Source organism: Oreochromis niloticus, unplaced genomic scaffold, assembly GCF_001858045.2.
Source record: "Oreochromis niloticus isolate F11D_XX unplaced genomic scaffold, O_niloticus_UMD_NMBU tig00007310_pilon, whole genome shotgun sequence".
Classification (NCBI taxonomy): domain Eukaryota; kingdom Metazoa; phylum Chordata; class Actinopteri; order Cichliformes; family Cichlidae; genus Oreochromis; species Oreochromis niloticus.
In genome coordinates, this window is record NW_020328478.1 from 4,226 (window position 1) to 19,013 (window position 14,788).

At 40.6% G+C, this 14,788-nt stretch overlaps 1 protein-coding gene across 1 annotated transcript; it reads right to left on the reverse strand.

Annotated features, from left to right (window-relative positions):
- Positions 1-7,311: 7,311 nt before the first annotated feature.
- Positions 7,312-9,395, reverse strand: LOC109200305 (trichohyalin-like). The gene is made up of 2 exons (XM_019355819.2): positions 9,342-9,395; positions 7,312-9,237 (listed from the first exon to the last, which is right to left on the reverse strand). Exon 2 carries the CDS (start codon positions 8,875-8,877, stop codon positions 7,411-7,413), a length of 1,467 nt encoding a protein of 488 aa, XP_019211364.1. The 5' UTR covers positions 8,878-9,237; positions 9,342-9,395; the 3' UTR covers positions 7,312-7,410.
- Positions 9,396-14,788: the final 5,393 nt, after the last annotated feature.

Here is a 14,788-nt window from a genome sequence, read left to right on the forward strand (position 1 = left end):
CTCCTGGCTGAAGACCAGGAGGGCGGTAATTTAAGGTGGGAAATCAAAATGTGGGTTAGTAACTCGGGGAAAAAGAAAACTGACTGCTTAACTGGAGAGTTGGGAAGAAGTCTGGGAGACTGTGAAGTCATAGATGCAAAGTAACATATACCCATACACACACAAACAGAAAATGCATTAACCTTATAAAGACAAGCTCCTGAAGCTTAATGAACAGATATTGATTAAAAACCTGGCTAAGAACATAAGCATATGCAATGAAGATCGGCTTGCTACTTGTATGAGTGAGAGAATGGTGTGAATGGTTCATAAAATAGATGGAAAAACAAAAGAAAAGTGTCTATAAGAGTGACTTAGGAGTGCTTTTGCACTGAGTGATCAAAACAAGTGATTAGTATAGAAAGAAAATGAAAATAATCGAATAATGTGATAAAGTCTAAACATGTATTTATTTTGCCAAGTTAAATTGTTGAGATATGGCTGAGTATGGAAAAAGTTTGAGAGCTCGTGTGAATGTGGACAGAGGAGGTTGCTGTGTGTGTGTGATTGAGGCCTTAAAGGAGGGGTAGATTGTTCAGAGGTGCAAATTTGATTAAGAGGTTTATAAATTAGTGTTGACATATTGTGAGAACGTGCTTATATGTTAAGGTTGAATGTGAGTTTGGTAAAGTGCTTAAAGGGGGATCTCGTGTACAAAACGGTGTAGCTTTTTTACGTTTTGGGTGTGTTCTATGGGTGAAATTTAAGATTGTTGAAGATTTTTGAGGTTGTTGTTTTATTTTTAAAGAGGGAGTGTTAATAAACATGGACATGTTTAAGGGGTTTTGTAACAGTGCACTTATAAAGAAAAACCTGTCAGGTGATTTTGTTTTGTACTTTGATGAGCTAATACTCAGCTCTCTTTTTTCTCATTTTTGTTCTAAGCAGGCCTGCAAAAGAGTGGATAACAGCGCTGACAAAGTAAAAAGATTGCCGCGAGCCAATCCAGTCTAAAAGCAGAAAGAACTATTTTCTTAAAAACAAAGTAAAACAAATAAATGAGTTGATGTTGCTGAGAGTGAAGACTGAATATTTGCGAGATAGTCTCCACTGTCAGCAATACCTGATGTTAATGCGTGTGAGTGAATGTGTGTAAATGGATGGTGACTGGACGGACGAGGCAGACCATAGGTTGGACCGACTGGACACTGACAAAAGACTGGACTAAGGTTGGACACATGACTGATAATTGTTCTGTTTTAACTTTTCTGTTATAACACAGGTTGGATCATAAGTGGATAAACTGAGTATAAAAGGTGATGTTCTGGTTAACACACAGGTTTTTGTTTCTAGGACGTTTCAAGGATGTAGGCTGTGGATGGAGCCAAGAAAGGATTTGACATGATGATTAATTTGATTTCATTCCTTAAATACAGGTTTGAAGGGCCGGAGCATGTATGCCTAATATGATAGGACTAACTTTTTTCTTTTAATTTCCTAAGCTCGAGTGAAGGATTTTGAGTTTGTAACACATGAGATGTGTCACACTGGTAGTATATGAACACGCATGATAAGCACAGCGCACCAGTTAGAATTCAGTTTTCAGGGCCCTCTTCTGTGGAGTAAGCTTACAGTTTGGATTCAGGAGACAGTGTCACGGTCTGCGGTGGGCGGATCGTGTGTGGGAGTGTGAGGTTCCAGGTGCAGACATAGACGAAGAGACAGTACTGAACTTGAAACGAAAAGCGAGCCTTTATTTGGGCTGATTAACGTGGCAAACAACAGAACGCACAGAGCAAAACTAAACTAGAAGCTGAACTGGGAAAACTAAGAACTGACACTTAACTCAGACAGCAGGGAAAGCGAAGACAGGGTGACGATGATGCATATGAGGGAGACAACTATGAACAGGACTCTGTGCTGGAACAACAAACAACTATGAAACGTATACACATAAGCAACATGGACATGACCAGCACAGAGTCCTGAAACCTGGCGTAACACGGGGGAAATTGAACAAACGACGCGGCGACGACCACAGGAAGACTGAGGACTTAAATACACACATGAGGTGATCAGGGGAAGTGGAGACACATGAGAACACAGCTGACTAGAATGAAACATAATGACAATACAGGGGAGAGTAACACTAACTACAATGAACAAAGAACACCAGACTCTTCCAAAATAAAACAGGAAACACAAAGACATGGCACGAACTTGACAACAAGAGCCATACAGACATGAAACATGACAGGTAGACGCACGGACCAGGAAGAGATGACAAAAGGGACTAAGAAACCAAGGACTAAACTGCAAACTAGAAAACAACTAGATGCGTTACACTACAACATGGGGATACAAAAATATGCATTAGAGCTCAAACACTGGGCCTAATGGCCCAGTACCGTGACAGACAGACACTATTGCTACTTTTAAGATTAGGCTTAAAACCTTCCCTTTTGGTAAAGCATATAGTTAGGGCTGGATCAGGTGACCCTGAATCCTCCCCTAGTTTTGCTGCAATAGGTGTAGGCTGATGGGGGATTCCCATGGCAGGTATTTCATCTTCAGTCACCTTTCTCACTCACTATGTGTTAATAGACCTCTCTGCACTGAATCATACTTGTTATTAATCTCTCGTTCTCTTCCACAGCATGCCTTTTGTCCTCTCTTCCTTCTCTCACCCAACCGATGGCGGCAGATGGCCGCCTCTCTCTGACCCTAGTTCTGCTGGAGGTTTCTTCCCATTAAAAGGGAGTTTTTCCGTCCCATAGTGGCCAAAGTGCTTGCTAATAGGGGGTCATATAATTGTTGGGTTCTTCTCTGTATGTATAATTGTAGGTTCTACCTTACAATACAAAGTGCCTTGAGGCGACTGTTGCTGTGATTTGGTGCAGCAGAATCCTTCTTCCAGAAAAGAGAAAATTACTTTTTCTTCTTTTTCAGGCTCAGTTCTGCAGCTGTTTGTTTTGTACTATGAGGTTTGTCATCTCACTGAAACATTCTTTCTGCTGAATCTCCATTTTCTGGCAGCCTTTCTCCGGTTCTTCTAATGCTTCTTGCTTCTCTAGGTCGTTTTCTTTCAGGTGTTTATATTTCTCTTGCGGCACTTTCTTTGTCTCAGCATGTTCTCATTTCTTAGTTGTAAGTTGTCTTGCATGGCTTCTAATTCCTGATGTCTCCTCTGCATTTCTTCAAATACGTCTTTTTGTGTTTTTTCTTTTTCTTCTTCTCTTCTTGCATTTCACCATTTGTCTTTTGGACTTTGTGATACATTCCATGCAAATGTGTATTTTTGTTCACAATTTCTTTGTTTCTGAGGTGCATTTCTGTACATTTTTTCTCCAGCTGTTGTTTCTCTTCCTCGAGTTCAATGTTTGTGTCCTTTGCTTCGTTATAAAACACTTGTAAGTCTGCATTTTTCTTCTTGAAGTTGTGGAGAACATCCTGCATCTCTCTTTGTGTCTCTTCCAGTTGTTCCTTCTCTTCCAACATTTCTGTGTTTCTCCTGAGTATTCATCAAACATTACTTTCAGCCCTTCATGGTTTTTCTCCATATCTTCAAGCTAGCATGTCCAACTGTTGGTGCATTGCATCCTGCTGCTCCTTTTTTTGCACCATTTGTGTATTTCGTCCGATCACTTCATCCAACATGACTCGCAAGCCTTCACTATTTTTCTCTGTTACTTTGAGTTTTAAATTTTTATTCAAAAGATATACGAAACTGGCTAATTGCTAGAAAATGCTAATGCTCCCCACTCATATGCAAAGTGTTAAGGCCAATGTGTGACCCACCTGGCACTGGGCCAGAAATTGAATAAATAAGCAGTGAAATGAGGTCAGAGTAATGAGTAATATCACAAACTAACCACCTGCTATTACCAGTTTTAATTCACTCTTTATATAAATAAATATATTTTATAAGTTGAATTTCTGTTATTACTTCATCTGAACTGCATGGTGAACATGGGTCTTCAACAACACATATCCATATCTCTACAAAGTTGCTTTAAAATGTTTATATACTTCTGCTTCATCAGTACCCTGTGACACAGGGCTGATCTCAAAGAGAGGAAATGGCGTCGGCCCCCACATGCTACAAAATTCTCATCCTTAATAACGTGTGTAAACAATGGTTTCTCCCCTCACATACAAGTGCATAAGCACTGGCATTGTCACAGCGCTTGTCTTTCCTAAACAAATGTTTTCATTTATGCTTCCTTACTGAAAAGATTTTTCTAACTTTTGAATTTAACATAATGTATTAGTCAGGTCATATTTTTGTTATAATCAGTTTATTTTGAATGTAAACACTTTTCGTCCAGTCTCTTTCATTTAGTTAACTCTTAACACATAACAGCTTTTTACATAAACAGGACCAAAACGAATAAACCTAGCTTATTCTCTCAACCAGGGCTGTTGAGATTAAACTGAATCTTCCAGGGTTGGTTGCATGTTTGAGATCTCAGGTTCAACTACCAGCAGGACATTCAGGAGTACCATACCACAGAGAGCAGCGTCAGGTGTCAACGTCCATGTTATTGAGATGTTCGTTGCAGATGTGCCTGTATTATTGACTGCTTTGAATTTCTCATTGAAAACCTAAAGACCTGAAAGCGAGGTCAGAGACATACTCCCATTACAAACATTGTTATACAATGAAACATTCAACTGGTGTCACACCAGGGAGAGTTTCCTTTATATCAAAAGGTTGGGGTGGCAGAATATCCGACAAACACTTGACTGAATAAGTGGTTTTTTTGGACTGCCTCAGCCCAGGTGATGTAAACGGCAGCGAGACAGAGTGAGCGATCGAGTGAGAGAGACAGAGAGCGAGTTTTGAGATGTTAGAGATTTGTGATGTTTAGCGTACAGTTGGTGTGTTGTGTTAACTTGTGTAGTTAGTGTGTTGTGTTGTGTAGTTGTTGTTTTGTTTGTGTGTCAGTGAGGACACGAATGAACGTCACACAGGCAGGATGCAGTGTGAACACTGTCTCCAGGTGGAAAACAGGAGGAGTGATACACCTCCTGCTGTCAGGCCTGCAGGGTTTCTCCCTCTGATGTTCTTCTCTGTCTTGTGGTAGACAATTTTAATTTTTTTTACTGTCACAAATAATTTGTGGGGCATCTTATTGTGACACCTTATTGTTCTCTCATTTTAGTTAAGTAGTATTTTTAAATGGCTGTACAAAAAAAGAACACAAGATGCATTGGCTGCATTTTTAGATGAATAGTTGTATATAACTTTATTATTCACAAAAGTTTTACATAAGTTTTACAAATTTACAATTTATATTTGCATTTCAAGTTATGAAAATAATTTACTAAACATGTCTGTGGTTTTTACACTAAAAGAAAACATAACTATTACTAGGATTTTATGTGTTTGTATGATTCCAGATCAGTTGTGTTAATACAGTATGTCAATGAAAAAATAACTGTAAATTCGGACATGTGAGGTTGTGCTGAAAAGAATGATACCAAGCAAGACAAGATAAAAACACACAAAATCAAAAGTAGCCAAAAATGGTCAATTATATTTTGGACCTCATGAAATTAGGTTTAAATTATTGTTTGTGACAGAGTAGATTTCTGACATTTTAGTAGTAGTAGTAAGGAACAATTTGATTTTCTGTCTAACAACAAACAGTGTGAAACTTAAGTTAGACTTAAGTTTGCCCAATGTTTTGTAGCTTTCTGGATTTTATACTTATTGGGTACATATTTATTTATTATACAGACTATACAGTACATAAAATAAAAATGTAATTTTTTTATGTAACTGAAATGTTTAATTATGTGGGTTATAGAAAATAATTAAGTTATAGACCATATTTATATGAAACGTGTATACTTACTGCATATTAATCATTTTAACCATATGTAACACCTGCATATGTGTTTAAAAAAAGGCTTTGATTCTGCCACCCCATTTGATTTCCATGCCACCCTAGGAAAATTTCTCTAGATCCACCCCTGGACCTGTCCTGGACCAGCAACACCAAATCAGTGACAAAAAGAGCTCAGCAGCGACTGCAATTCAAGAGACGACTGAAGAAGGTGCACATCCCCAAACCCATCTTTAACACTTTCTACAGAGGTACCATACAGAGCATCCTAACCCACTATTTACACCTCACGCTGCACTGGGAAAGCCACAAGCATCATAGCTGACCCGCATCACCTTTCCCACCAACTGTTTACCACCCCTTAATCCAGAAGATGACTCTGCGTCATCAGGAGCAGGTCGGCAAGATTGTGCAATAGGATTTTCCCCCAAAGCAGTCCGGCTCCTGAACACCATGCTGCGCTCCTCCACACTGAACTCTCTTCTCCACACACTTCTTGGACTACATAACACTCTCCTTTCACAACCAATTCTTGCACTACCCTGTATTGTACTGATCGACTCTGTCTGTTGTCTTTATTTATTCTCATTGTTTTCTATTCTTACTCTCTCTGTATTCAAGTACAATACTGTTGTACTTACTCTTAGATTATCTTATTTCTGTATAGTTGTAAGTATGTATGTATATTTGAATTTTCCCATTTTATTTTTACAGTTTGCACCTTTGATCCAGGACAATGATATTTCATCGCACTGTATACTTGAGTGCATGTTGTTGGGTTGACAATAAAACTCTGCTTGACTTGAATTAAACTTGTGCATTAGCGAATGAGGAAATGAGCCTCTACAGGCCTCAGACAGCATGTTAAATGTTAACGTTCATGACAGTTTAATTAGAAAAAGACCAAACAAGTATGGCTTGTTTGGAAGGGCCAGACCTCAACCTGACTGAAATGCTGTGTATAAAGGAATGCTTGCAAATGTCATTGAATTGAAGTTATTGCTGCTAACTGCTGGTTCTGTAAACGACTGAATCATAGAATGATTACGATATCAAACTAAAACAAATGCGTGAATCCTAAATTGTGGATATCCTATTGTGGTGATCTAAAATGTAACACTAAATGTGATTAAAACACTAATAATCTGGACACAAAATACACATGACTCCGTAACAAAGACAATTCATTCTTGAATGAAGACATTGATCAGACATATTTAAAATGCAGCCAATTGTGTTTATTATTAAATTATTGGGAAAATAGAAAGGGGGTGGGTGGGGGGTCAAGGAAAGGGATAGAAAGGAGGAAAGAGATAGAGGAGAGAAAACCCCAACAATGCCCTCTGAGCAAGCACTAGGCGACGGTGGATAGGAAAAACTCCCTTTAAAGGAAGAAACCTATGACAGAACCAGGCTCTAGAGGGGGCAGTCAACTGTCGGGACTGGTTGGGGGGTGAGGGTGAAAAGAGAGAGAGGGGGAGGGAGATGGGACAGGTGTTAGGAGTTCAAGGGAGCTAGGGGAGGGAGAGGTGTCAAGGTGTCAGGAGAGAGGGAGAGGGCAGGAGAGGGGAGGTCAAAATTACGATGGAACAGAGGTGGAGGAAGACGAGGTGACATCAGCAGTGGAAAAACCAGACAAAGCATGAGTGTCCTTCCTCCAGAAGAAGCGGAAGCGTTTCTTCTTCTTTTCCAGGAGCTTTTCCACGAGAACCTTTTTCTCTAGGATCAGGTTTCTCAGCTGATCGATTGTTTCTGTGTTCTCCTTCTCAAGTCTCCTGCATGTTTTCTCCACTTCTTCTAATTCGGCTTGTTTGTCTTTGAGCCTTTCTTTCAACTCATTAGAAGTTGCCTCCTGCATTACCTTTGCCTCCTGCATCTCTGTATAACGCTCTTGTAATTTGTTGTGAGCATCTTCTAACTGTTGACTTTTCCTCTCCATTTCTTCAAGTTTGCACTCCAGGTCTTCATTTGTTTTCTGGAGTTGCTGCTTTAGCACCTGCACCTCAGTGTTTTTGCACTTCAAGGTGTTTGAAAGTTCCTCGAGTTCGGTGTTTTTTGTCAGCATGTCATTGAGCTGACTCTGCATCGCTGAGCATTGTTTTCGCAGTTTCTCCTTCTCTCCTTCCATTTCAGTTGCTTTGTAGTTCATTTTCTTGTAAACTTCTTGCAGCTTTTGGTTTTCCCTCTCAAAGCCTTGGAGTAAACGTTTGTCTTCTTTCTGCTTTTTGTCCTGTTGTTCTTTCTCTTGCAGCAGCTCTTGATATTTCTGCTTGTGCACTGCAGTTTTATCAAGTTTTGCTTCCAGGACTCGGCATTTTTCCTCCATGCTTTGGAGTTGGCACCGCATGTCTCTCTGGTTTCTTTCCAGTTGTTCTTTTTCTTGAAGAATCTGGTTATTTCTTTGCAGTGCTTTATCAAGCTTTGTTTTCAGCTCTCTGTAGTTTTCCTCCGAGTCTTCAAGCTTGCTTTCTTTCTGTTTGATCGGTTGTTGCTTTTTCTCTTGAAGCAATGCTTTGTATTTGATCCCCAAGTTTTGGAGTTCTATGTCCTGCCGTTTCTTCTCTTGGAGGATTTCTGTATTTTTTTGCAGAGCTTCATCAAGCTTTAATTGCAGCTCCCGATCCTTTTTGTCCTTGTCTTTCTCATTTTTCTTCTGCTGGAGGATTTCTTTGAGTTTTTCTATTGCTTTATCAAGCTTTGCTTTGAGCTCAAAGTTCCTTCCACGCACGTCTAGGAGTTCCATTTCTTTCTCCTTCTGAATATCTTCCTTTTCAAGAAGCTGGCTGAATAATTTATCTACTTCAGCAGTCTTTCTCTCATTTTCTTTTCTGAGGAAGATAATCTCCTTTCGCTGTTCAAAAAAACTCTGCCAGACGTAATAGATGTACTCTGGCTGGGGCGGGTGTTTCGTATTGCGATTGTTCATGAGATTTTCCTCATGCATCTCTTCCAAGCACATCTTCTGAACTTGAATATTGTCTTCTTGAGTCAGAAGAGGAGAGCTGGGTTTTACTTTTTCTTTTCTTGTGTGTTTTTTCAGAGACATGTTGGAAAGTGTAAAAAGTCACTCTGAAAAGGATCCAATTGTTTTGAAAGGCTTCTCTGTCAAACGTTTCAATGCTGCGAACATAAATGCTGCGAACAACGAACTAAAAGTTGTTGCTTCTCACTCCTATTTATGGGTTTTTAGGATCAAAGGATTAAAGGATCAAAGTGGTGGTAAGATTCTAAATGGGCGTGATGGAAGCCAAAGAGGTTGTCACATGACATTTCTGGGATTTTTTACTTGGACAAATGATCACAACAGTCCCCCCCCCCCCCCATAAGAAAACAGTTACAAATCATTATCTTACTTTTTCAGCGGGGCCTTCTCCTCTTCAACACCCACAGTATCCTCTTTTGTTTTCTGAATCAAATAAATCAAACAGCATGTGATTAAATAAGGACTGTGTTGCACAAAAAGAAAATGTAAAAAAAAAATATTAAAAAACTTCACATATCAGGCTGTACCTTTCTCCTTCTTAGAGTCCAGCAAAACATGTTTGCACTGGTTGCTGTTTGAGCAAATAATCCCTCTGACTTGTAAAGTTTTTACAAAACACTTCTCTCTGCAAATGTCTGAAAGTGTGTGAAATTACAGTCCTCAGAATGTGACACCTACAGAATGTATTTGAGTTATCAGGTTACAAACATAAACATGGTTGCCATAGTTATACTAATAAACTTTATGATGTGTTGCTAACATTTTGGTTGTTGTGATGATTCAAATTTGTTCAGTAAACTTCATCAAAATGAACATGTGTTGACATAAGCATATATTTGGGTCTCATATCTTCTTATTACATGTAGCTAATGTCCAATAAACTGAACTCTGGGACTTACCTAACACTAATATTTCATATATTACTGTTAAGATATTCATTGTGTGTACTCACGTTGTACAATATGTTTAACAGAGACAGTATTTTAGTTGTCACCACAAGGAGGCACTGTTTATTGTAAGGGCACGTATGCTGCGTCATTACGCCCCTAAGAAGAAGTATACCCACAACAAAATGGCACCCATGAGGAAAGTTTTGCCTCGTGTTCATGTGGAATAAAGTTCCCAAAATATTAAGGACATTTTTGCCTCCGTCGTCATTTTCCTTCGAGTTGATCGCTGTCGATGCTGCAATACTCAACAGGTTATGGGCCCAGGGCCGACTCGAAGAGGAGTTTTTTCTTATGAAGATCTGGAGCCGCAACGGATAGCGGGCTAACGGCTAAATAGCAACATGGATCAACGAGGAGCAAGCAGGCTGCCTCGACTCATGTTTGACGGAGATGAGACCAAATATGAACTTTGGGAAACTAAGGTGCTAGGATATTTGCACTTGTTGGGATTAAGAGACACTGTTCTGAAGGAACCGAACAGTGAGGCTGAAGTAGCGGCAGACGGTAAGAAGAACGCTGATGCTTACGCCGAGTTAATCCAATTTTTGGACGATAAAAGCCTCTCACTGATTATGAGAGATGCCCCTGATAATGGGAGAAGAGCATTAGAAATATTGAGGGAGTACTACGATGGAAAGGGAAAGCCCCAAATCATCAACCTGTACACCACGCTGACATCGCTTCAGAAAAAGAGGGAAGAGACTGTCACAGACTATGTCATCAGAGCAGAGGCCGCCATTACAGCACTGCGCAATGCGGGTGAGACTTTAGGTGATGGATTATTGATTGCTGTGGTTTTAAAAGGACTACCTGGAAGTTTTAAACCATTTGCAATACACGTTACCCACGATAAAGACGATATGACATTTGCTGAGTTCAAAACAAAGCTACGGAGTTTCGAAGACACTGAAAAGTCAAGCGCATCGGAGTGTAGCGACAACGTAATGAAAACAGGAGTAAGAACCGGGCGTGAGCACACGAGATCCAGCGCACAATGCAGATACGAGAGCGATGTGGACATTGTGTGTTTCAAGTGTGGACTAAAAGGCCAACTAAAAGGCCACCAAGCAAAAGTGTGCAGACGGAGGACGTGGTGCAGTCATTGCAAAAGCAACACACACAGTGATACCACATGTAGACATAAAGACAAACAAGATGGCGCGCGGAAGGTCGCAGATGAGAGCAGCAACGGATCCAAAGCAGATACGCCGGATTATGCCTTCAGGATTAAGGGCGCAGACATCAAAGTCCAGCAGTCAGCATACAGCATTGAGGAGAAAGGCCTGTTGGTCGACACTGGGGCTACCTCACATCATTAACGACATCGCCAAGTTCAAGAGCTTCGACGACGCGTTCAGACCGGAGTCACACAGCGTGGAACTGGCAGACGGTACCCAGTGCAGAGGCATCGCCCAACAGAGGGGGGACGCAGAGGTGTTCCTGATTGACAATACAGGCCAGCGACGCAAAGCAACGCTGAAAGATGCGCTGTTTATTCCATCATACCCCCAGAACATATTCTCCGTAAAGTCAGCCACTGCATTAGGAGCAACAGTCACCTTTAAACAAGGGCAGGACATGTTGACCCACAAAGACGGTACTAACTTTAACATTCATGTGTATGGCAAGTTGTACTATTTGCAGACTGAAGTTGAGGGTAATAAGTGTAACACCTGTCATGACATACAGGCATGGCATGAGATATTAGGTCATTGCAACTATGAAGATGTAGTAAGATTGCAAGGTGTGGTTAACGGTATGCAGATTAAGGGGAGAACTGATAGTCCTGACCAGGAATGTGAAGTGTGTATCCAGGGGAAGTTTGCACAAACCCGAAACAGAGATCCTGATACAAGAGCAAAGGCTCCTTTACAAATGGTCCACACAGATTTAGTAGGTCCGATAGCCACTGAATCTATTGATGGGTACAAATACATACATACATACATATATTCACTGATGATTATTCAAACTCAGTGTTTGTATATTTCCTTAAGACAAAAACTGATACAGTGCAGGCAACAGAGAAATTTCTAGCAGATGTTGCACCATATGGCAATGTAAAATGCATTAGATCAGACAATGGCACAGAGTTCACATGCAGAGATTTCCAAACCCTGTTAGGAAAAAATGGCATTAAGCATGAGACATCAGCCCCGTACTCACCCCATCAGAACGGTACAGCCGAGAGGGGGTGGCGTACTCTTTTCGAGATGGGTAAGTGCATGCTAATTGAGAGTCAGCTACCGAAATGCCTATGGAACTATGCCATTCAAACTGCTGCTGTAACACGGAACAGATGCTTTAATAAGCGAACAGGGAAAACACCCTACCAAATGCTGACAGGTAAAAAGCCAGACTTGTCAAAGATGCAGAAATTTGGGTCTGTGTGCTATGCATACAAACAGGACAAGGGGAAACTTGATTCAAAATGTGACCAAGGTTTCTTTGTAGGTTATGATAAGAACAGTCCCGCCTACTTAGTTTACCACCCCGAAACTGAGAAAGTTCAGAAACATAGACTTGTTAAGTTTGTGAGCAAAGTAAATGTAGAAAGACAAACACAGACAGATGAGGGAGAACTAAATGATGACTGTAGCAGAGTAAGACAGCCTATGGCTAACAGACCTTCAGAGAAAGGTGACAAGGACAATGAGGAGGTTCCAGAACCTATTGTGAGGGACAAAAGTCCACAAAGCGGTACACCTGATGAGAGTGAACGAAAAGGCTCAACTGTGGCAAGTGATGGATCTGACAACAAAAGGTATCCTATTAGGGAGAGAAGAAAACCGGGACATTTAAATGACTTTGTAGCTACCAGCAGTGGCAGCGATGAGATCCACACTACCATAGACGACTGCTACAGGGCAGTGTGTGGTGTCCCAAACACATTTGAGGAAGCCATAGAATCAGCTAACTCAAAGAACTGGATCAAAGCCATGGATGAAGAAATTCACTCGTTACGGGAAAATGACACTTTCACCCTAACCACTTTGCCAAAGGGAAAGAAAACAGTGGGGGGGGAAGTGGGTTTATTCTGTTAAGAGTGACGTTGAGGGAAACGACAAATACAAAGCAAGGTTCGTAGCCAAGGGTTACAGCCAACAGCTGGGGATAGATTATGGAGAAACATTCTCACCAACAGCCAACTTAACCAGCATAAGAGTTTTGTTACAGAAAGCAGCGCAGGAGAACCTGTTACTCCATCAAATGGATGTGAAGACAGCGTATTTACACGCTCCCATTGATTATGAAATCTACGTTGATCAGCCAGAAGGTTATGAAGAGGGAGAAGGGTTAGTGTGTAGATTACAAAAATCCTTGTATGGGTTAAAACAATCTGGTCGTAACTGGAATAGGATCTTGCACGAGTACCTAACTGAGAACAGTTTCAGGCAAAACCCAGCAGACCACTGTGTTTATACCAAAGAGACAAAACATGGCAAGGTGATTATGATCATCTGGGTGGACGACCTGATAATTGCAGCTGGCAATGAAAAGGTAATGAAGGACGTGAAAGAAATGCTTTCAGTCAGATTTAAGATGAAAGACTTGGGCAGACTTAACCATTATCTGGGTATTGATTTCACTCAGTCTGATGGATGTGTAACAATGTCACAAGAAACATTATGTCAACAAGATACTGATGAGATTTAACATGCAGAACTGTAAACCCAGAGAAACTCCCTGTGATCAGAAGTTGTGTTACACAGAAGGTGCTACTACGATGAGAGATGTGAGGATGTATAGAGAGGCTGTGGGCAGTCTTATATACCTCGCATCAGGTACCCGTCCTGACCTGAGTTTTGTGGTAAGCAAGTTATCACAACATTTTCATGAGCCTACAGAAGAACAGTGGGGAACTGTGAAACGTGTGTTGAGATATCTAAAAGGGTCCAAAGATAAGAAGTTGTGTTTTAGGAGAAACACAGATGGAAATTTGGGTCTAGTAGCCTACAGTGATGCTGACTGGGCAGGTGACACCGCCGACAGGCGCAGCACTACTGGTTACTGTGTACATCTATGTAACAACAGTTCTTTAGTTTCATGGAAGACCAAGAAACAGCCCACTGTGGCGCTCTCTACCTGTGAAGCAGAGCATATGGCTCTGGCTTCCATAATGCAAGAGTGTATATATTTAGAACAGCTTTAGAAAGGTATAGATGACTACAATTACACTCAAACAATAGTGTACGAGGACAACCAGGGAACAATTGCCCTGGCTAAAAACCCTGTGAGGTGACAGAGGTGCAAACATGTGGACATTAAATATCATTTTGTAAGGTCCATTGTAAATGAAGAGAAAATGTGTCTGTTATGTTGCACTACTGAAGAAATGGTTGCAGATGTTATGACCAAACCTGTTTCTAAGCTAAAACTTGCTAAGTTTGCTGACGTTATGTTTGGTGCTTAAAAAGAAAAAGAGAAAAGAAAGAAAAAGGAAGTGTGGTAGAGTGTACAACTGTTTATTGTTTATTGTACAACTTTTCGTTAGATTCCAACAACCTGAGTACAAGAGGGGCTGTTAAGATATTCATTGTGTGTACTCATGTTGTACAATATGTTTAACAGAGACAGTATTTTAGTTGTCACCACAAGGAGGCACTGTTTATTGTAAGGGCACGTATGCTGCGTCATCACGCCCCTAAGAAGAAGTATACCCACAACAAAATGGCACCCATGAGGAAAGTTGTTCATGTGGAATAAAGTTCCCAAAATATTAAGGACATTTTTGCCTCCGTCGTCATTTTCCTTCGAGTTGATCGCTGTCGATGCTGCAATACTCAACAATTACTTCAACTCACTAATTTAATTAATGGGTTTTGTATTAAATTATAACGTAATAAAACACCACAGTGCACATGTGCAAGTAACAGTAGCCAGCTGCTGCCACAAGAGGGTGACGAATTAAAGGTTCACAGCGAGATCTCTTTACTTTGGGACATTTAAACAATGTGTATTATTACATTTGATTAAACAAGCACTGCTTTTCCTCCAGGCTTTCTAAAACTCTTTCAAAGTTT

Bases quoted from the DNA above. Each gene is read 5' to 3' on its own strand.
- LOC109200305 (XM_019355819.2), bottom strand. From the start codon at position 8,877: ATGTCTCTGAAAAAACACACAAGAAAAGAAAAAGTAAAACCCAGCTCT.